At 38.6% G+C, this 22,304-nt stretch overlaps 1 protein-coding gene across 2 annotated transcripts in view; it reads right to left on the reverse strand.

Moving 5' to 3' along the window:
• Positions 1 to 22,304, reverse strand: part of acoxl (acyl-CoA oxidase like) — a 111,759-nt gene that overhangs the window by 77,571 nt on the left and 11,884 nt on the right. Inside the window, exons 2-10 of one of the 2 annotated variants that reach the window (XM_031902571.1) lie at positions 17,966 to 18,062; positions 16,615 to 16,698; positions 14,016 to 14,102; positions 9,483 to 9,581; positions 7,281 to 7,395; positions 5,964 to 6,050; positions 4,160 to 4,232; positions 2,164 to 2,296; positions 963 to 997 (exon numbers count right to left, since the gene is read on the reverse strand). In XM_031902571.1, the coding sequence (XP_031758431.1) occupies positions 963 to 997; positions 2,164 to 2,296; positions 4,160 to 4,232; positions 5,964 to 6,050; positions 7,281 to 7,395; positions 9,483 to 9,581; positions 14,016 to 14,102; positions 16,615 to 16,698; positions 17,966 to 18,062 (810 nt within the window). Of the gene's footprint in view, positions 1 to 962; positions 998 to 2,163; positions 2,297 to 4,159; positions 4,233 to 5,963; positions 6,051 to 7,280; positions 7,396 to 9,482; positions 9,582 to 10,998; positions 11,152 to 14,015; positions 14,103 to 16,614; positions 16,699 to 17,965; positions 18,063 to 22,304 lie in introns of those variants that run through there. The other variant, XM_002937443.5, reaches the window with a different exon arrangement.

The raw sequence follows: 22,304 nt of genomic DNA on the forward strand, positions 1-22,304 counted from the left end.
GTTGGACAGCCCTGATCTACGCCAAGCACCATGTACTGCGACCAGTTATACAGGTGCATCTATCAATTGTACAGGTATTGCTTGCATTCAATAAAATCAGTTATCAATAGAATATCAAACACATAGTAGTAGCTGTAGTCTGCGCTCAGATTCTAGTGATTGCTTCTTTCAAAGATACAATGTCACACATTTGACTTAATAATTAATTTCTGCACCATGAAATAAGACAATTTTACATTTTATTTTTCCCTATGCTTTATCATTATTTTAGTTTTTTAGTTTCTGTGTTTAGTTGGGGTTTATTATAAACACTGGGCAAATAGCATCTAATAAGGGATCAGTTTTTTTCAACCAGCTGCAAGTTAAATTAAACATCTGATTGGTTGCCATGGGTTACTGCCAAGGTGCAAATTTGCCAAGTGTTTATAAATGAGCCCCTCTGGGTTTCTGATCCTTTTTCCACCATTAGGGGGTTTGTAAGGACTGAGTTTGTGTGCATTATCCACTTTGACAAAGGCTACATTGGTAGTCTCCACAATAAGCCATGGATCTCTTTTTGGCTTCAACTTTAATTAAGTTTGACTGCACACATACCAGACTGGACAACTAAATATGAGACCAACTCTGTCTAGAGGGAAAAAATTGGCATAATACAGTGCCCAGTGTATGGTCACAAAAATTAGCCTTGTATCTGCACCCCATAACTATATAGTAATAATCCCCACACAACCCACGAGAAGCCAGTAGGAGATGCCCATCATTTGGGCATGGCCAGCAGAAAGTGACCAAGCATGAAATTGATTAAACAGAAAATAAGCAGCAGAAACAGCTGAATCATTAACTAGTAATGTATTTCCTGTAAAAAATTACATGCATAGAGGAAAGCAAAACAAATGACCTCTTTATTATAAAACCACTTTCCTGAAATATCGTTATTTACATAAACAATGAAGAGTCATTACCTGTGACTGTACCGAATGGCTATTGTCAGCCCAAGCTGTAAAAAAAGAAAAACAATATTGTTAGTTACTAAGTATGCCCCTATGAGGAACTAGCTACACTAAACAGGGTCATATTACTACAAATACAAATTAGCTAATGATTCAGCTATTGAGGAAGTGGTATCACTGCTGACATCCCTGGTAGGATCAAAACAATTGCTAAGTATCACAGAGCTCATCATAGCTGGTCATAGTGTGTGCATGATAGTGTGTGGTGTGAGTCGGCCCAAAACCCACAGGTCGGGTAGGTTAAGGCCAGCCAATCACTGCTTTTTGCAGGTTGCAGGCCACACTTTTCGCACAGACCTACCCTCCCATGATCTCGCTATGCATATCCTACTCTTCTGCTTGCTTGCCACATCAGAGAGGGGTGGGTATATAAAGAACAGCAGTTTGTTGGGTCATGCCTGATGTAGATTAGAAGTGGGTTATGGTAGGTGCAGGTCGACAAAAAGTTAACCCACACATCAAAAATACCTAGGGAGCTTGTCATCTTCCCAAAAGTTTAGGATGCATGCGGAATTTAGTATTAAAGGGAAAATATTCCCCCATTTTGACATGAGCTCAAAGATAATAAAATATATCAAATATATATTTTACAGTTTGGTCCCATAGGGAAATGACCAAATTGCATATTATATATATTAGTGATGTGCGGGTCGAGAAATCCTCAACCCGCACCCGACCCTAACCCGCCCGCTCTCAACTCCTACCCAACCCGGCTTCCTCCCTCTATTTATAGACCCGCACCTATAAATTAGAGAGCTGGATAAGGAAGCCAGCAGTGTAAGGTTGTGGGTTGGAAGGGTGAGCGGAAGCACTCATCACGAACCTGCCCACAACCCACAACTGATGTGCCGAGGTCGACCTGAACCCCCCCGACTTAAGGGTATCAACCCAACCCGCACATCACTAATATATATATATATATATCATACAAAAAAGATTTCTGTGCAAAGTATATTTAAAAGTGCATATACAGCAAATGTGATGTTTCGGACCTCCCTGGTCCTCCCTGGGACCTTTCTTAATATTTACATTATATATATATATTATATTTACAGGTATATCATCTTTGTTTGGGCTATACTGAGCATATTAGACATTCATTAATATAAGCCAGGCAAATAAAACAAATTCAAAAAAATGTAATCAAACATACCTTCATAGCACCCAATGCTTGAAATGTTAGGGCTAATCTGGTTGGTGTAAGAGCTGCAAGCATTGCATTAAATCTGTCACTCGTGTTTTCAATAGGAGACCTGTATTTGCCATCTCGTGAAACAGATCCAAATCTGGGGAGGAGTAAATCATGTTTTAAAAAAAAAAAAAAAAAGAGAGTATAAATAATTATGATAGATAGATAGATAGATAGATAGATAGATAGGAGGGTGTCATGTGTATCCATGTTTAGGTAGCTAACATTCTCTTATATTTATCTTCATCAATCTATAAGTTAGGATGTGCTTTTTTTAGGCAAGGGCCAAAAAGATGTTGTATATAGCACTCTCTAATTTAGGTCTAGGAAATATACTTTGGTAAATTGTACATTCCAAAGCTGAGTAACAGAGCCTTTATCTCACAATTTATCCTGTCAATTCAGGATATCTGGGAACACCCCCAAAGCCATTCAGAAAGAACCCCTACACATACATACATGCAAAAAAAATCCATCATATGCACAAGTATTTAAAAACACAACCCTAGCAGAAAATAAAACCAGAACCATTACAAGAATAAATCTGGCTTGAAGCTAAAAAGCTGTGCTAACCAAGGAGGAAGCTTTTGCATGTTTACGTATGTTTATATATACTAAGAGTTTACCTTGCAAATCTTTTCAGAAAGACAGAATTCCTCATCACAGCACAGCACTGGGCCCACAGCAGTGAACTGTGGTGCACAGCAGACCACGCAGAGAGGTATTTTTAAAGAATGTCTACCTGTTCTTGAATACCTGAATGTTTAGCCTGTTTAGTCATAAAGTTGGAGCTTTTGGGATGAAAACGTGCACCGAGATATGCTTGAAACTACTGAATGTCTGATACATCTTAGTTGTATAACCTAGCCATAAGCCACCACTGCTACTACTAGTCTATTTCCCTTAACAAATATGCTGATGATGTCCTAGTCGAATCCAAAGAGCAAGTCTGCAACATTTGACTCCTTATTTAGAAAAGCATTACAAATGACAGTAAAATCAACACACAAAAGCAAGAGTCACATGTTTAACATAAAAAGCCAAGACAACAGCATGTTTCTACTGCACCACTGCAGTCTGGAACAGGTTCATATAACCGTGCACACAAATGTAATAAATGTGATGATGATGTTAATAATAACAAGGGAATATTGTAATGCTAGTTCACACTGGCTTCTTCTTCAGAACTACATTAATAAGTGTTACAATGCTTAAAAAATTTTTAAAAAATACTGTTTTATGGAAGACCCAAGAAAACATCTGTTAGCCATTTATTAAAAGCACAGTAATGTAACGTGCCTACAATGTGAGGGAAACACAATGCCAAAGTAAGCTGCCAAAGCAGCCTGACTCAGAGGTATATTTATCATGCTGTGTAAGAAGTGGAGTAAAACATCACTGGTGATATTGCTCATAGCAGCCAATCAGATGCTTTGCTTTGGTTTTCTAACTGTTGAAATCTAGTTGCTGATTGGTTGCCCTGGGCAACATCACCAGTAATGCTTTACTCCACTTTTTACACAGCATGATAAATATACCCTTTAGTATGTTCCCCTTATCTTACTAAACACAGCACTTAATATGCTTAGCAAAGCTGCAAAGAAATATCTCTTAGCCATAGCACCAGCCTAAAAAATGAATAAGTTCATTAGTCTCAATTTACCGATACTGTTTTCGTGCATGGCAGTTAATCTATACAGATTATAGTTTTTCAGGTAAAGGTATATTCTCATTGTTTTGGAGTCCAACACAACTAGACACAATGCTCGCTCTATTGTATTGTAATTGTATATTAGCCCATTTCCTGACTGAACAGTGTTGAGAGCATTTGATTTGCCATAGCAAGGTGTTCTGTGTTTGTACTGGATAAAAGTTTTACTTCTTGGTCACAGGAAAGGACCAATGTGGTGCAGAATAAAGGCCACGGTAGTTCAAAACAAGTGAATGTTAATGTACTTACTTGTCCAGAAGGTTTTCTCTTGGTATTCTAACGCAATTGAATGTTAAAATTCCATTATCCACACCATGCAGGCCTTAAAAGAAATAAGAGGTTTTATCTTTGCTGCAACAAATTAAAACAGAAAAGAAACAATATCTTGCAAATACATTATTACAATATTGAACATTGCCATAAATACAGACATAAACGAGCCCTCTATCTCTATTTTAAAATTGAGGTTCACAATTGTGAATACAGGGAAAATTTTAACAATCCACAGATTAAAACAAAACTATTAAAAGGGAAAAAAACTTTAGTCTGTTTGGGTGCTCTTTAGGGCTACTCCCTTGTTTTCCTTAGGCTCAAAGTGTAATGCAACCCATTCATTACCTTGTTCTGTTGTGAAGTGATGGAATCTGGGACCTTTGCTTTCCATAGTGGGTAGTGCGCAAAGTCTCTGGAAGCAGATGGACTTTAAGCAAACCCCAGAATCCATCACTTTACAAAAACATAGCTCCCAACTGTACTGATTTCGTGGGACAGTCCCTCTTTTGACAGCTCAACCCCACTGGGAATTCTTACTGAAAAGTCCCTCATTTCCCTTTGATCTCCTGCACTGAATACTAAAAAAAGATACAAACTTAATTAAAAAGCAGCTTTTGGCAAAGAGCCCAGAAAGTTAAACAGGCTTCATCTGCATTTAGATACAAATGATTCTCAAACTTTTGGCAGAGAGCCCAGAGATCTTAATGAGCATTACCTGCATTTCGATACATTGTTTCTCACATTTAATTAAATAAGTAGCTTTTGGCAGAGAGCCTAGAAATTTAACAAGCTGTAATAACACATAAAACAAGACGCCAAAACCCCCAGAAATGTGTTTAAACTTTAAATAACCTGCCAAATTTAGTCAAGTGGGGGTGGTATTTAGGGGGTGTCGTTGCAAAAATGGGCGTGGTCAAAACATTTTGGGGTTGCATTACACCGTGAGCCTAAGGAGTGTGAGAAACTGGCACCAGCAAGGACAGAATATCATGGTTTCTTTTCAATCTGTGGAATCAGGTATGTAAAAAAAATATATATATTTATTTTTAGAAGTTCAGATTGTGTTTATGTACCTTTTCTACATAAGCCCAAGTAAATGAGCTCTTTTAAAAAAATGGGGGTATATTTTCCCTTTAAAGGGGACCTGTCACCCTAAGAAATCATTCCAATTTCTTTTCTATTGTGTTTGTTAAGCAAAATTAACTTCACAAACTATATAAATGATTTAAATCTTGTTTCCTTCAGTCTTGGGAATATACAATCACAGCCAGCAGGCAGCTGCCATTTTATTGCCACTGTTATTAAGGCAAGCTTTGTATCACCCCAAAATCTTGTGTATGAGCCAGAATGGGGGACCTGATGCTCAGGCCAATAGAAGCCCGCCTATAGAGGCGGGGCAAACAGTATATGATTGACAGCTAGGATTTTTAAATGCATTTATAATGGGTTTGAATGTGTTAATACAAAAATGAATTTTGGTTTTATGTTTAATACCAAAATTACTTTTATTATACAGCTGTTTATGCCCACAGGTGACAAGTCCACTTTAAAAGACAACAATGCTGCAAATGTTGTCTCTACAAAATATTAATGTGTGGAGTTAGAATACTTAGGCAAGCTGCACATTCTCTATATATTGAATGATACTGAATAATTAGGAAAAAAAATAAGATTGACAAGAAATGATTATGATTTTGATTCAAGATGGATAAGAAGAGTAAACCATGGTGGTGTGCTAATAGCAATGGGGAACAGCAAGGATCAGCTTTGCATTTCTTACCTTCCTTGTGCATCATGTCAACTACTTCTACACCTGGATACATTTCCCCATATTCATTACGTATAGGAACAATGAAACAATGAGGCCCTATAAAACAAAAGCCCATGCCAGAATGTATCAATACTGTTCATACTTCGGTATACTGTTGCTTCTTGGGGAAGAATATAAAAGTTACATACAGTAGCTATGAGTTAGTAAAACAGAGTACAAGGGCCATGCAGTTTAATCATCTTAATGATTTTTCAGCTGATCTACTAAAATGAATTGTGCTACCTGTGCCTCATATACAGTATAAGTCAGTGGAATATATGTATGAATCTTATCTAGCTAAGTCAGCAGGTAAACTTTGATCCGATGTGGCTTTGCATTCCATGAAATCATTATCAATAGGTGCTTTACATCATCCTAGTACAGGTATAGGATTCATTATCCAGAATGCTCGGGACCAAGGGTATTCCGGATAAGGGGTCTTTCCGTAATTTGGATCTCCATACCTTAAGTCTACTAAAAAATCAATAAAACATTAATTAAACCCAATAGGATTGTTCTGCATCTAATAAGGATTATTTATATCTTAGTTGGGATCAATTACAAGGTATTGTTTTATTTCTACATAGAAAAAGGAAATCAGTTTTAAACTTTTGAATTATTTGATTAAAATGAAGTCTATGGGAGACAGGCTTTCTGTAATTCGGAGCTTTCTGGATAATGGGTTTCCGGATAAGGGGTCCGATACCTGTAGTAGTGAATGCAGGTATTATATCATTCCATTCTGCTTTCTGCGAGCACATGATTCACAAAAGACTTACTCAGAACATTCAGGAAATACCCCTGAGAATGGCATATTATGCAAGTTGCTTACTTCAAAAGAATATGTTGTGGAAAAGTCATAGATCTGTGAGTGAAAACATTAGGATTCCCTGCAGTGACATGTTTGTGCACCTCGTTTTATATAAGCCACACCGTGTTTGCTTCTTTGACCACCTAACCACAAACTCCCTAAAGGACATTTCCATCACTACTGCCTCTGTTCTTTTCCTTCTCTGCAATGTACTGTCCTTAATTAAATTCTTTTATTTTCTTTCATTGTCCAAGGATTCCAACGCGCCAATCTGAGGAGGGTGCTTGCACAGTAACACCAAGCTCAACAGAGGATGCCACTGGCAGCGGTGCTCAGAAAAAATACCCCGAGCTGGTGTATTTTTTTTTAAGAAGAAGAGCCAGCCCAGTAAAATCTCTGGGGGGATTATTTTATTTTACTTTTTAAAATGTTAGAAAACTGTAGCTTTCCATGCTTTTTCTAAAAACTATACAAACCTTGTGATTTCCCATGAATGATGAGTTGTGCAAATACAGCTGCATAATTTCCTCTTGTTGCATTACCAATATACATCTTTGCTGCATCTTCACAGGGAGTGTTGATTATAAACTCCTGGGATGTCAAAAGAAAAGAAAACAAGTTAGTAACCATCATACAAGGTGTTTTCCATACTTTTTTTTTTAAATTTGTATTTTATGGGGAAAGAATGTTACATCCTAATGCAGCCCTTAAAGGGCATGTCAACCCCAAAAATAATTTTTTGCCTAATGAAAGAAAACATAATTCAAAGCAACTTTCCAATGTGAAATAATTAAAAATTTGTAGTGCTTTAAACATTATTTGTAAATGTAATTGCTATTGAAAGCTGCATTTGCTGAACTCCTGGTTGTTACATTTTAAACAATGTTGCAAAGGTATAAAGGGAATGCACAGAATGTCTTAATGTCCTATTTCTACATATTGATAATGGGTGAGTGCAGAGGATCTTTTGCGGTTGTTTATATGTATTTTATGGTCACAGCCTCATTGCACCCCCGCCTAATGGTTTACAATTTAGTGATTGAGCCCAACTTTCCCCTTTTTTTGTGTTATTGTTTATACAGGAGCAGTGGCCAGCTCCATGTTGTAGCCCCCACTATTCCCAGCTACAGTCAGGTGATCCCAATGGAGCCAATAAAAGGGCAACCATATGGGAGTTTTAACCTTGAAACCAAGAATGTTGCAGGTAAAACTTAGTCCCTTTGCTCAGTACTAATCTTAAATTACTTATATAGGTCAGTGTAGGACTAGCCAGAAGGGATGACGTAGTTGGCCAGCTTGAAGTATATTGCAATGTACGGACAAACAATCCCTCTTTTGGGTCTGGGGGGGTAGGGCATTTCTTAGTAGCTGAATGCACAGAATGTCTTAATGTCCTATTTCTACATATTGATAATGGGTGAGTGCAGAGGATCTTTTGTGGTTGTTTAAAGGTGGCCATACACGCACCGATATTATCGTATGAAACCTCGTTTCGTACGATAATCGGTGCGTGTATGGTATGTCAGCGAGCCGACCGATGTCGCAGGAAGCTGCTGAAATCGGTCGGCTCGTCGATCGGCCAGGTTAGAAAATTTTGATCGGGCGCCATAGAAGGCGCCAGACCAAAATTCTCCCTTCAGAGCTGAATCGGCAGAAGGAGGTAGAAATCCTATTGTTTCTACCTCCTTACCTGCCGATTCAGCCCTGAATGGTGTGTGGCGGATCTGACGATGTTTCGTGCGACCGATGGTCGTACGAAACATCGTCGGATCGCCACGTGTATGGCCAGCTTAAATGTTGCAAAGGTCTTGCTTCTCCAGCAATACAGGTCTGTCAGGCTGCTGCCCTGTGTACCATTGTTTCAACAGTCTGAGCCACCAAGGCAGAGAATAGAAAGCACAGGCAAACACTGCTTCTAATAGCAGTTATATATACAAATAACTGAAAAACCATTACAAACTTGTAATAAATGTATATTGCAAAGCTGCTTAGAATTTAGGTTTCTTTTATTAGGCAAACAATTATATTTTGCATTGCCTTGTCCTTTAAAAAGAAATCAAATTATGAAACCCTTGCTTACTATAAAGACACAGCATCCATTTACTATATAGTGGTGTCTATATGGTTCATAAAACTGAAGTTGTTATATCACATTCCTTAGCTGAGGGATCCACCATATCTTAAACAACTGTAATGAACAAATGCCTAAAAAATTTAGTTTCCTACCACCCACCAAAAACAAACAGGCATGTTAATAGGCTCCTGAATGACCCTAGTGTGTTGCGTGAATGTGATAGGAAATTTAGATTAGAAGCTCTAATGGCATTTTGGTCATTTTCCAGTACACTAATATGTGTGCAAGTGGCCACCCAACAAAATGGAAAACTTGTTTGGTTAATTAGGCAAGCCCCACACCCTAATGGTCAGACTGCAACATTCTCACTGCTCCTCCACTTGTGCAGCCAAAATTCACCACTATATAACCAACTATTTAGCAACAATGGAAAGGACAAAGGAAGGTTTACTGAATTGTCATACTTTACTTTTAGTAAAAAAAAAAAAGTTATTTTCCATTACTCATAATGTACAAATGCTATCAAGACCACTTGCATTACAATACATTACTACCATACATAGAAATTTCTCATTAGCATTTGATTTTTGCAGCTTTTGCCTACCTGAGATTCTGGATCAAAAACTGCTTCTGTGAGAATACCTCTTACATTGCTGCCATGACCTCGCTCTGTCATTGCAAACATCCCAGTAAATGCGTGAATCTAAAAACAATGAAAGATAGCACTTGCATTCATTTTTAATAGGCAGCAAGAGTAAGATAATCTCTGCTTCTCTATGGCGGGTGTGCTAAACATTTTCTCTGCTGTTATATTTTAGCCAACAGAAAAGGCTCCAAACTACAGTGACACCTTCCGTTCACTTAATTTAAAAAAAACCTGACACACCAGTGTCTTGGAATTTTTTAGCCCAAAAAAAGGACATGCACACATTCTTCCAAAGCCTAAGCCATATGACCTGTGCTCTGATAAACATCAGTCACACTTTACTTCTGGGCTGCAAGTTGGAGTGATATCACCCCTCTCCCAGCAGCCGATCAGCAGAACAATGGGAAGGGAGAAAGATAGCAGCTCCCAGTAGGTATCAGAATAGCACTCAATAGTAAGAAATCCAAGTCCGTCTTGGGACTCCTCCAGTTACATGGGAGTAGGAGAAACAATAGGTTACTTGAAAGCAGTTCTAATGTGTAGCGCTGGCTCTTCTGAAAGCTTAGACTCACATGCACAATGCACTGAGATGGCGCCTACACACCAATATTACAGCTAAATATTACAAAAATATTACAAAAAAAATATTTTAAATGGTAGAGTGAATTATTTGCCATGTTAACAGTGTAATTTAGAAATAAAAAGTATACCATAAAAATCATGACAGTATCCCTTTAAAGTATAGTGACCCAAATTATGGAAAGCCCCCTTATCTGGAAAACCCCAGGTCCCATAGAATCTGGATACCAGGTCCCATACCCTTACTGTGCATTCTTCCAAAAATAGAAATTTTTTGTACCATTTTGAACAATTGACAAAGGCTATTTATAATTAAATAGGAACATGCTGTTTTTCATCCTAAAGATATTTATAGCCCTTAATGTATAATTTTAATATTCCCATATTAAGAAATTCCTCACATTTTAGCCATTTTCTCATGCACAATAACTTCCCTATATCTGCGACTGCTGCTCTAAGTAACATCCTGTCGTATCAGCAGGCGGAGGTTACACCCAGCCGACAGTCATGCAAACACACAGCTGCAGCAGGGTGAGTGGGAAGCCTGAGCCAACATTATTGGAAAGGCATTAAGGGAAACCCAGAAAATTATATAACGTTAGTAAAGAAGTGAATAAAAATGTATGTCTTCAGAATAATATTAACACCAACATACAACAGAGCAAACACAAATAGAATTAGTGAAAAGAACCTATAATGTAATTTGTAACAGTTAAAACATTTCTGACAAATTTAAAGGGAACATTAAGACTGAATTGTGCTCTTTAGTTTCAATGAAGCAAATCATATGTGTAATATGTCTTATTCATGTACTAGTTCCTCTGATTATCTTATTAAGGTCCCCTTCCCTTATTGCACTCCACCCTCGCAGAGGGTGTCATGGAGGATGGCTTACCTTGGGTGCCCTATCAGCTTTACCTGGCATTGGTTATAAGGCGCCACAAACCCATAGAACTGGCAGGTTTGGGACGATACTCATGCAATATATTCGGGTCATGGGCGGGTTTGTGCCAAGCTCTTCCTGCCACCCACAACCTAACCATGCCTCATTTCTGCCTTTCGGCAGAATTCTTTTATAGACCTGCATCCAGCCCCTCCCTGACGTCAGAGTTAGCAGGGCAGGGCGGGTATATAAGTGTACGCAGATCTGCAGGCCAGGTCGGGAATGGGAGGGTTAAGGTTGGATGCAACTTTTTTCAACCCACACATCCCCAGATCCCACAGACATGTCTGTATTTAGACAAATATCAGCCATGAGTGTTGATATGTTCAATTTATTTCTTCAACAGTGTTGGGGTCTGGGTTGCCACTGGCCGATAAAAATTATGCTTGATGCCAATGTTATTAATAGGGCATAAAGATAAAACGAACCGCCTAGGGCAGCACAAACTTAGAGGCGGCATGCCGCCCCGCTGCAGCTAAATTTTTACATTTTGCTCCCATACGGAGCAATGGGGACCTCTCCCCACTGCTCTCCATATGGGAGTTTTAACGTAATGGGGGCGCCCCCAGTAGAAATCAGGCCAACAGAGGAAAATGCAGGATTTAAAAGCATCGGAGGTAAAGAAAGACTGAATGACTGAGGTCAGGGGGGTTTCTTTGCATAACTAATAGCAATTAACACTTGGGGTTTTCTTGTACTACAAATTATTGAATAATTCTTTGGCTTTTTTAAGTTAATTTGCCATAGAATTAACTTCACATTTTCATAAATATGCCCCATTAATGTTTGACATGATGAACATGCATACAAAAGCACAACCCTCCTGACACAAGGCTTAACACAAAAAAAGTTAGAGGTAGTATAGATACCCTGGTACTGCAGGCCCTCATCAGAAGCCATTTAATGCTTCTTTGTTGTCACGGTACTATTCATTTTTAGCCGTGAATTTACAGATAATGTATACTTTGCTAAAGGACAAAAGCGCCATCTGCTGCAGAAAATAAGATTTTTTTTTTGGTTAAGTAATTTGGAAAAAGAAATTACTACAGGTATGGGACCCATTATGCAGAATGCTTGGGACCTGGGGTTTTCCGGATAAGGGGTCTTTCCATAATTTGGATCTCCAACCTTAAGTCTGCTAAAAAAAAAATTTAAAAATGGAGTCTATGGGAGATAACCTTTCAGTAGTTTGGAACTTTCTGGATAAGGGGTCCAATACCTGTACTGGCATATACTGGAACTTTAAATAATGTTGCTATATATTTCACTGTGCTGTTTTTTAATTGTCATGAAAAGAAAAGCATATTTTTCCCTCTTCTTTATTTAAAACCTGGCATAAAAATAAATAAATATGCTACATAGGAAAAGTGGGTTACAATTCAAATAAGAGAAGACTTTCTCTCTACAGAGCTAAGCAAACAAACCAGGTCAAAAACATATAAGATACTAGGGGGGTGATTTATCAACAGTCGAGTTTGATTTTTTTTCTCGATTTGAGTTTTTTTGTGCTTAAAAAACTTGGTTCCAAAAGTCAACTTTCTGGTATTTATTTAGTGCAGAGAACCTGAAAACTCAAATGGAAAAATTTGCCATCTAAAAGCTTGCAAGTTTCTATAGAAGTCAAGGGGGGCTGTCATAGGCAATGTCAATCCATATTCTCAAATTATGCCTTGATAAGGTAATCTTCATAGGATAGAACACCGCATTGATCAATTTGAATATAGTTCAATGTGTGCAGAAATAATGTTTAATAGGCATCATGGCTATTCCACCACTGGCAGCCTAACAGCAAAACTAGTTACCTTTCTCTATCTTATTTTAGCATGATTATAATAGGAAATCTATATACCAAGAATAACAAATGATTATGTAATATATAAAATGCTAGCATACTTTACAAGATCATTATTGTCAGCTCCAAAAATAAACTGGCCAACCATATTTTTTATGCAATGCAATTAATATATGGTTGTGAATGCAGATTTAGAATTTATAGAACATTTTTATGTTGATTATTGCACTTCAATCAATGTCACTAACCATAAGTTAGGGGCAGGAAACTGTGCAACCCAAGGGCAGCAAACTGTGCAACCCAGCAAGGCAGGTGCTCTTAAATGGATGAGTGGGACAAAAGAGAAACAGTTTTTAAAGCCATGAATGCAGTAGCAGACTTTGTATGAAGATCCATGGCACTGTTATTGATAGTTATCTGGACTTGGGCAATAAAATAGCTGTATGCCCCAATAAAAAAAATACTGGAACTGTTTCTTTTCCTAAAATTCTTCTTGCTCTGGCATGTTAGGTGTTTTCTTCACACTAGAAAACAATTTTAGATGCTGCAAAGAAATCAGAAAAACACCTCAACAGAGGGTTTGTATGATGTCACAGGGAATATATGATGCCTCTGTGCCCAATGGCATTACAGTGCTAATTCACAATCTACCAATTACGAGGCCACAATATATTGCATAGCCAGGCATACAACAACTAAACTAAACAGTTAGACAACAACTTTCTTACCTGGCTCCTATTATGTCACAATAAATCTTCTAGCTATGTCTGGCATAAGGACACCAATTGCATACTCTACTTATTATATATATATATATATTATTATGTTACAGCGCATTGCTTTGCCATGCATATAATAATAATATAATAACTATATTATATAACAAATATTAATTATATAATAATGCACCTAGCATCTCCATGTTTTACATGTTATACATCACTTGCTTAGCATGTTTAGCATTAAGACTTTTTTCATGCCTTACAAGAATGAGCACAAAAAGCTTTACACAGTAATAAAGGTGCGAACAGGGATTTTTACAAGGGACGCCTGTAGGAAGGTAAGTAAAATGCATGTGCATTCTATTTTAATGGGGGGGGTGCTTCCCCTTTAATATAATATTGAATTATTTACTGTACTGTAACAGTTGTGCTCACATATAGACAGAACACTATACCTTTAATGGAAGGAACCATTTCAAAATATGATCTGGACTCCCAAGATTAATAACAGCTCCACCAAACAGCCAGCAAATTACTCCGCACTGTAAAATAAAGAAAAAGCCATAAAGTTGTGTTAAACTTGAAAGACCAGTACAATAGAGCTGGCTTATTCATATAAGTATGTTTAGATGTAACGCTAAACAATGCATGATATGCATCACATGTGTCACACGTGTTTCAGTCATCCAAAAGGAGTTAAAAAGTTAGAAACGCCGCTGAGGCAGAAGCCCCAGTGGGCCCTGCACCAGTCTGACCCTCGTGTTAAGCCTTTGTAAGAGGCAGTTCTAGAGCTCCAGGATTGTGCTTGCAGGTATACTGTTGACCCCTGCTGGTAAAAGTGTTTATTGCACCTTTGCATTTGCTAAAAATAAAGCATAAAATTTCAACTGAAGATCTGTCTGGCTACTGAACACACACACATCTCTTGCAAAAATGCAAAACCCAATATGCAGAGCAGACCTCAAAGAGTTTAAAGGAGACATATAGGATAAATGAAAAATACTCTACTCTTGTATGAATTATTATTACATTAGAGGGGATTATAGGCAGATAGGGCATGTTTTTTCCCATAAAATGATCAACGCACCAGTAGCCACCCCTTTAGATTAGAGGAATGGAGCTTCCATTTGAAGCAGCGTAGGTGGTTTTTCACGGTGAGGGCAGTGATGTTGGGGAATGCCCTTCCTATTGATGTTATAATGGCAGATTTTGTTCTTGAACAAGCATAGCATCCAAGGCTATTGTGATACTAAAATCTACAGTTAGTATTGATGTTGGTATATATAGTTTATGTATGTGAGTGTATAGATAGGTCAGTATAGGTTTGTGGGTGCTGGGTTTACTTGGAAGGGTTGATCTTCATGGACTCTGGTCTTTTTCAGCCCTATGTAACTATGCATTTATGAATAATATATGGTGCTGGTTTCACTTTGCTCTAAAAATTAATACTATCTGTAAAAAAGGCCCCATTATTGGAGCTCCCTATAGATTCTCTCAGGTCCTGTTGGTGTTTCAAATGAGGGGTGGGCATCTCGTAACGGTCCCTGTCACAAGCACAGCAGGAGGGAAGTAGCCAATCACAGCCCTGCAGTCATACAAGCAAAGACAGGCCTAGCTGCTGATTGCTTCCTATCCTACAGTGCAGTGTCCTGAGTGCCACTGGCCCCTCTGCACAGCCTGGGAAAGAGGCAGCAGAAAGTAGAACAGATGGGGAGGACCAGTAGGGCTTCTGGAGAAATTTTCAATTAATAAGGCTGAAACACTAATTTCTCCCCCTTTCTCCCCCATCGCTAATTAATCTTGCCCTGTTTTCTGTAAAACGCTATGCTATGGGCGCGATTTCATCTACTGCGCATGCGTGAGATTAAGAAGGCAGAAGATGGTGGATAAAAATGGCGCCTTCGTCTTCCGTACCTCAGAAGCAACGGGGGATTCACGGCGTAATGGCTTATCTAACAGAGGTAGCAGAGGGGCATTAGAAGTCCATGTAAGCTGCAGATTGCATTGATATGCTTTTTAAAATAATCGTGGGAGGTGACAGGTCCACTTTAAAGAAATGACTCTGAAAGCATATTTTAGATTTTAGAATTAAAAGAAACTTATGTATCTGCTAATTTCCTGGAATTTACGCAGGGTAACTGAACATTTTTGACTGAACAGGGCATAGAGAGAGTGTTTCTGAGTTTTAAATGCGGGGAACTCATTAAAAATACTTTGAAAAAAAAAAAATATTGGAAGATGAATACTAGGTTAGCCCTGGGTATGAATTCAGGATTTAATATATGTTGTTACTCCTAGGGGCTGATTTACTTACCCACGAACGGGTTGAATGGAGTCCGATTGCGTTTTTTTCGTAATGATCGGTATTTTGCGATTTTTTCGTATGTTTTGCGATTTTTTCGGATTCTTTACGAATTTTTCGTTACCAATACGATTTTTGCGTAAAAACGCGAGTTTTCCTATCCATTACGAAAGTTGCGTAAAAAGTTGCGCATTTTTCGTAGCGTTAAAACTTACGCGAAAAGTTGCGCATTTTTCGTAGCGTTAAGTTTTAACGCTACGAAAAATGCGCAACTTTTCGCGTAAGTTTTAACGCTACGAAAAATGCGCAACTTTTTACGCAACTTTCGTAATGGATACGAAAAACTCGCGTTTTTACGCAAAAATCGTATTGGTAACGAAAAATTCGTACAGAATCCGAAAAAATCGCAAAACATACGAAAAAGTCGCAAAATGTTCGTTTTCAAGTCGGAACTTTTCCAATTCGGGTCGGATTCGTGGGTTAGTAAATCAGCCCCCTAATGTCCACCACATTTTATTGTTACTGTTCCTTGTTTCTTTCATAGTGCTTTTTGTAGTGCAGTTGTTCTTTAAATTTCCACTTTGCCTGGAATGTGAAGTATCCTCTTACTAAGTGCCTTTTGCACGGAAAGTGTCAGGCTGTTCTGTTAAGAATAGCCAATAAACATTTTGGATATTTAAATTTACTTTTGGTCTGAGTGGTTCATTGTTAGTGCTTATTTTTTTAATTTCAGTTTTGGAAAATAAACGTACCTTTACCCCTGTAGTCATATCAGCTGTGCAGAGAACCTCTCCAATAATCATACTTTTATTGATGAAGTGTTTCTTTTTCTCTACCTAACATATGAACAAAGTTGTAGTGTTATTTTTTCTTTCCAAACCTTGCCCTTAATGCAAATAAACAAACAATAACACAAATGAAAGTCCATAGATGAAGAACATCATGCAATCATTCATTGCTTATCAGCGTCATGGTGATTTTACAGTCTTGCACAGTTCCACTTAATATCATTACATAAAAACTCTGTACTGTAGCCAGATTGAACAGATTAAGTTTAACAATATTTTGACACAAGGCAAATATCCTAGGCACATTAATTCCTCTCTCTACCTCCGGAGCTTTGTAAATAGGAAATACATCTGAAGCCACTGCACTCAAACTGCTCATATGACACTATGCTCATTTTCATAAGGAACCAGTATAGGAGAGCCTGGTCAGAAATCTTAATTTATTGTGATCCATATGTCATAAAAGGTGAATCAATATTTCTTTCCATTCTAGCAAGAATTGAACATTGCCCTATTAGGAACTTGCAGTATTTCTTAATTATGAATGGTCAGTACACAACATACCCTTTCTTATTGTATAACTAAATCTTTGGCCTGGACTTTTGCCTTTATATTGTGACACCATAACATCGTTGTTAATTATATTATATGCGATCATACTTTATGGTAACAGGCATCTTCATCACCAACAAGTCACCCTGTTTTTTCTTGTGCAGACAATCAGTATGTGCCTACAATCTTAAAGGAGAAGGAAAGTGTGTGTAATTATTTCCTAGTGGAATTTCCCCTGAGGTGGGCTCCTCAGTGTCCACTAGGTGGAGGCACTGTGCTAAAATCACAGTTCCTAGTATCTTTCACATTTCTAAAGAGAACTACAAATCTCCTGTTTTAAGCAAGTATACAGCCCAAATAAGGGAGTGTGCCAAGAAAGGGTTACACTAAGTAAGCACTCACAGAAAAGCTGCACTGAGCCCTCTATCAAAAGAAACACAGGATTTCTTGTCTCCTTTTTTGTAAACATGTTCGTAGGGTATCTGGCTTCCTCTCTCAGAAAAATCCTTAATTCCTGAGGCCAGAGTCTGAGCAGTTCTCTCCTCTCTCCTGTTCCCCTTCCCATAAGAATTCATAAAACTCACTCCCCCACCCTTAGGAATGTGTGATCTGAGCTATAATGGCTAGAACTACAAGCAGGAAGCTAGGGAGACCAAGCTAAAATGGCAGCTTCTAAAAGGCTTCTAGGGCTGTTTACTCAGGTATGGCAATGCTTTCTGCAGAATAAATATTGTGTTCTAGGTGGTGAATCTTAATATCTTACCATCTCTTCAAATGCTGACTGGATTTGAGGTATGCTCATGGCGAACTTCACTCTCTCAGCTGTAAGGTCCCTAATCCCATCCAAACTCAAGTCAAACCTGTAAAATGACAGAATGAAATGAATGATTTTTTTTCTTGAGAAAATGTCACAATTCCGTATATGTTTAAATGTAACCTGCTGTTACCCAACACCGTAGGGCTTCTGCTGTTAACCCAACACAATAGGGCACTAGCGAACAGTAATAGCTCTATGGGAAGGTGACAAAATGCTCTAAATTGTGACCCATTCATTAGAAATTGGCCACAATCATAATCTTATGTCTTATGTCCACTGAGCATGCCCCTGCTCAGCTGCAGGACTGGATGTGACTAGGCCAAACACAGTGGCCCGTAACACCACTTTGTTCCATTTATTTTTAAGGGCTCTGGCACACGGGGAGATTAGTCGCCCGCGACAAAACTCCCTGTTTCGCGGGCGACTAATCTCCCCGAGTTGCCTTCCCCTGCCATCCCACCGGCGAAAATGTAAGTTGCCGGTGGGATGGCACACGCGGCGGCGCGATTTCACGCAAATTGCCGAAGTTGCCTCGCAAGGCTTTTTCGTCGGTTTGCGCAAAATCGCCAACAAAAATATAAAATTATAAATGTATATAACAATATTCTCCTCATTACTTGTATGTATGTATGTAAGTATATCTTTATTTATAAAGCGCTACTTATGTACGCATCACTGTACAGTAGAACATTACTTTCCAATCAGAGCTGAAATATGATTTCATCTTTTTAAAAAAATACCCTTATATTTTAACACAAAATAAGATGGGCTCTTTACATTGCAGAGTGTAGCTGACATGTGTACAGCTTACATGGGACATGGTACAGCCAGCACAATGCACCTGTACCAAGTTAAAATTAAGAATCAATATATTACATGATCTTCCAAAAATTGCCCGTGAAACAATATTGATGCACTCTGCTGTCTTGACTTAACTTCTACAAGTTTTTTGGGTTGTGAGGAGGCCTATGAGCACAATGTGTCTGCTATCTTCTCTGTAACCAATTGGTTAATGTCAGTTATAAATAAGCAGGGACTGACTTTTCCTGCTTCTTCTTTATCCAGTCTCTATAAAAAAAAAGGTGCATAGGATGGATTACTTTAACCAGAATGATTGTGTAAACAATAATGAAACTACCATCACAGTAAGGCAGGGCAGCCATGCAAGATGGTTCAGATTTATACAGCTGATGCTGCATCCCAGGGAGAGAAGTGTGGGCAAGTGGGCTAACTAGCAGAGACCCTTCCATCGCTCTCCACCTGGAGAAAGATCTAAACTAGAGGTAGGCAGTAGTGGCAACTGCCTTGGGTTCTAACCCATAAAATCCAAAATTGTTTATATGGTGTCTATGCACCTGTCCTGGTGAATCTGTCCTGACTGCCCCCTTTCCAAATACCTGGCCTTAGAACACAGAAAAGTGCAATGGGGTTTGTAGACACCATGTCCAGTCACATGGCATCTACTGCATGGGCTCCCAAGCATCGATCGCATCCAGGAGAATGCACATCTGTCCTGGCACCTGTTCTGGTACTTGCTAAACATATACTAAACCTACATGCATGCATGGAAGGCTGTCTGAATACACACTAAGCTGACCATGTAATTAGCCAAGGCTGCATGCTGTACGTGATGTTTACAGGCACAGGTGACTGTACAAATATAATAAGTCTTCCCCGTGAAGGGATTAAATCTTAAAACCAGTTTATCAGGAAAAGGTGGCAAAGCCAAATAACATATACTGCTCTTAAAAGCTCCGCCTTCTTCCTTTCCCAGTGCTATTATTGTATCATTTATATTTACATGGATTTCTCCAGGTTTTTGGAGCAAAAATTATTTTGTTCTCTTATTTCTGGTGGGTAATTTGTTATGTCTTGGACAAAACAGGAGTCATAATATGTAATCCCCACATGAATATAAACAAGTTGTTGGCACTTGCAACAAAGATTTGTTTTAATCTATATGCTACAAAAAGCATGTAAGGAACAACCACTGTACCCTAAACATTTACTGCAGAATTGTTATAAAAACAGGGCAGAGCTATGGCCTATTTTAGGAACAATTCAGCAGTAAATGTTTAGGGTACAGTGGCCCTTTAATTAAGAAAACTAATATATATTAAAGAAAGTGTGCCCAAACTCATCTCCAAACATTCTGTCAAGGTGCATGGTCAAAAAAATGCATATATTTGGTAAGGACCAGCCCTCTCTTGAATTAGACTTAAAACAACAAAATGTCTTTATTTCCCATTTGGACAGCAGTGGTATGTAAAATAAGGACATTCTGTTGTCTTAAGTCTAATACAAGAGAATGCTGGTCCTTACCATTATATATACAGTATGTGCTTTTGAAGGACTCTGCAAAAGGTGGACATCACCATTAATAATGCTTGTACACTTCAACTAATTGTGGCTAATAAATGTAGTTCCATTTTTCCCTTTATATAGATCATGTGTACACACTGTTCTGATATTTTTTCTATACACACATAGGGGCCTATTTATTATGTTGTGTAAAAAACAGCAACGAAATTTGCCACACTTCACCGGGTTTCACCGTGTAAAATAATAGTGTAAAATATGGCGTTCATACAGTGAAATTCACTGGTTATTTTAGACAGCTTTTTGCACTGTTTTTTCAATGATTTTCGTTTTACACAGCTTACTAAAAAAAAACCATAGTGTTCTCTCTGTTTTTGCTTATTTAATGAAAGTTTGTAGATTTTTTCACTTGTAAAATGTGGACACAAATAGGCTGAATTTCAGGATATGGCAAAATTAATGTATCACAAGTGAATCTGCAGATTTACTTTGGCCTTGCCTTTTCAAGGTTTGGCAAAAACACAGTCATTTATGTTTTTTAGTCAAATTTTGAACCAATGGTATTACAGTATAGTCTGTTAGAGCTGCCACATAAAAGGTTCCCTAATTAAGACATTGTAGAGAAGTTCTATAACATGGGTTCTGAAACTTTTAAACAGGCGGCCAGTTCACAGTCCCGCTCCCCACTGTTGGGGGCCGGACTATAGTCCTCAAACTGCCCCCCCCCCCCGCTCCAGGTCCCTACGCCTCCCTATCACTGCTCCCCCAATCTCCGCTGCATTCTCGTGCTCCCCGCTGTGTCCTCCTGTTCCCTGCTCCATCCTCCCTCTCCCAGGTCCCCCCTCCCGCTCCCAGGGGTGAAGATGCAGCGGGGGCTGGGTAAATTACCTTGGGGGTCCAATCCAGCGTGTGGGCCAACAGGATTCCTGTTCTACAGAACAGAAAAAATGCCTGACCCTATAACTCAATGTTGAGCCAGTTTAACTCATTTAACATAGGCACCTCAGTCTTTGGATGCAGATGTCGGCTATTTAGTGTTCCAATCCCAAATTGTCAGCTAAGCCCTCAACTGCCCATATGTACTGGGCTTATATATAAACTCCCCATTTATGAAGCCCCTGTGAATCACTTTATATCCTATATCGGCCTACAATCAGTGCCCTTCAAGTTTCACACTTGGCACATAAGTTTGAATGTTTTTCTATTTTGTACATCACTGCTCTGCAGAACTTCATTTGGAAATCTTTAGCACATTATAGATGAAGCAAGACATCATGACACTTTGCGTGTGACATACATAAACATTTAATCACTACCAGGTAAGAGTATTTAACATTTAGATAGCATCAGGTCGTTTTCAGGTCGATCACCGCTCCATGAAACTGCACTCAAGCCGACACTGTGCCTGTCAATGTGCTGCATGGAGTTGTGGAAAAGAGTAGATCCACTTCTCTCTGCCTGCCTACAAAACAGACGGAAAGAAGGGAACATATGTAAATGTGGCCTAAATTATCCTATTCAGACTTAGGCCAGACCAGGCTGGCTAGGAAACAGTCCCTTTGCTCACATCTGCTTTCTTCTGTGTTTGCACCCAAAGCCATTGTGTTGGCCCTGATGCAGACACACAGAGTTGATTTTGGTGCTGAAATACATGAGTATGCATTTTGTAGCATAAATACGCTCACTGTGTCTGTACCCAGTCCAAATAGTGGCTCTGGGTACAAACCCAGAAGAGAGCAGATATGAGTGGAGGCATGTACTACCCCTTAAATAGCTGAAGCACCAAAACTCTTAAATGCATTTCTGAAAGTTTTATGTTTAAGGCTATTACCACACGTGGTGGACTCTTGATCACCATGTGTAGCATTAGCCTAAAGGTGGTCATACATGTTCCAATAACATTCTTTCCTTTGTCCACTCCACTAATATTGAGGGTGGCCATACATGCACCAATATTATTGTATGA

The sequence above is a fragment of the Xenopus tropicalis genome, chromosome 5 (genome assembly GCF_000004195.4).
Source record: "Xenopus tropicalis strain Nigerian chromosome 5, UCB_Xtro_10.0, whole genome shotgun sequence".
Lineage (NCBI taxonomy): Eukaryota > Metazoa > Chordata > Amphibia > Anura > Pipidae > Xenopus > Xenopus tropicalis.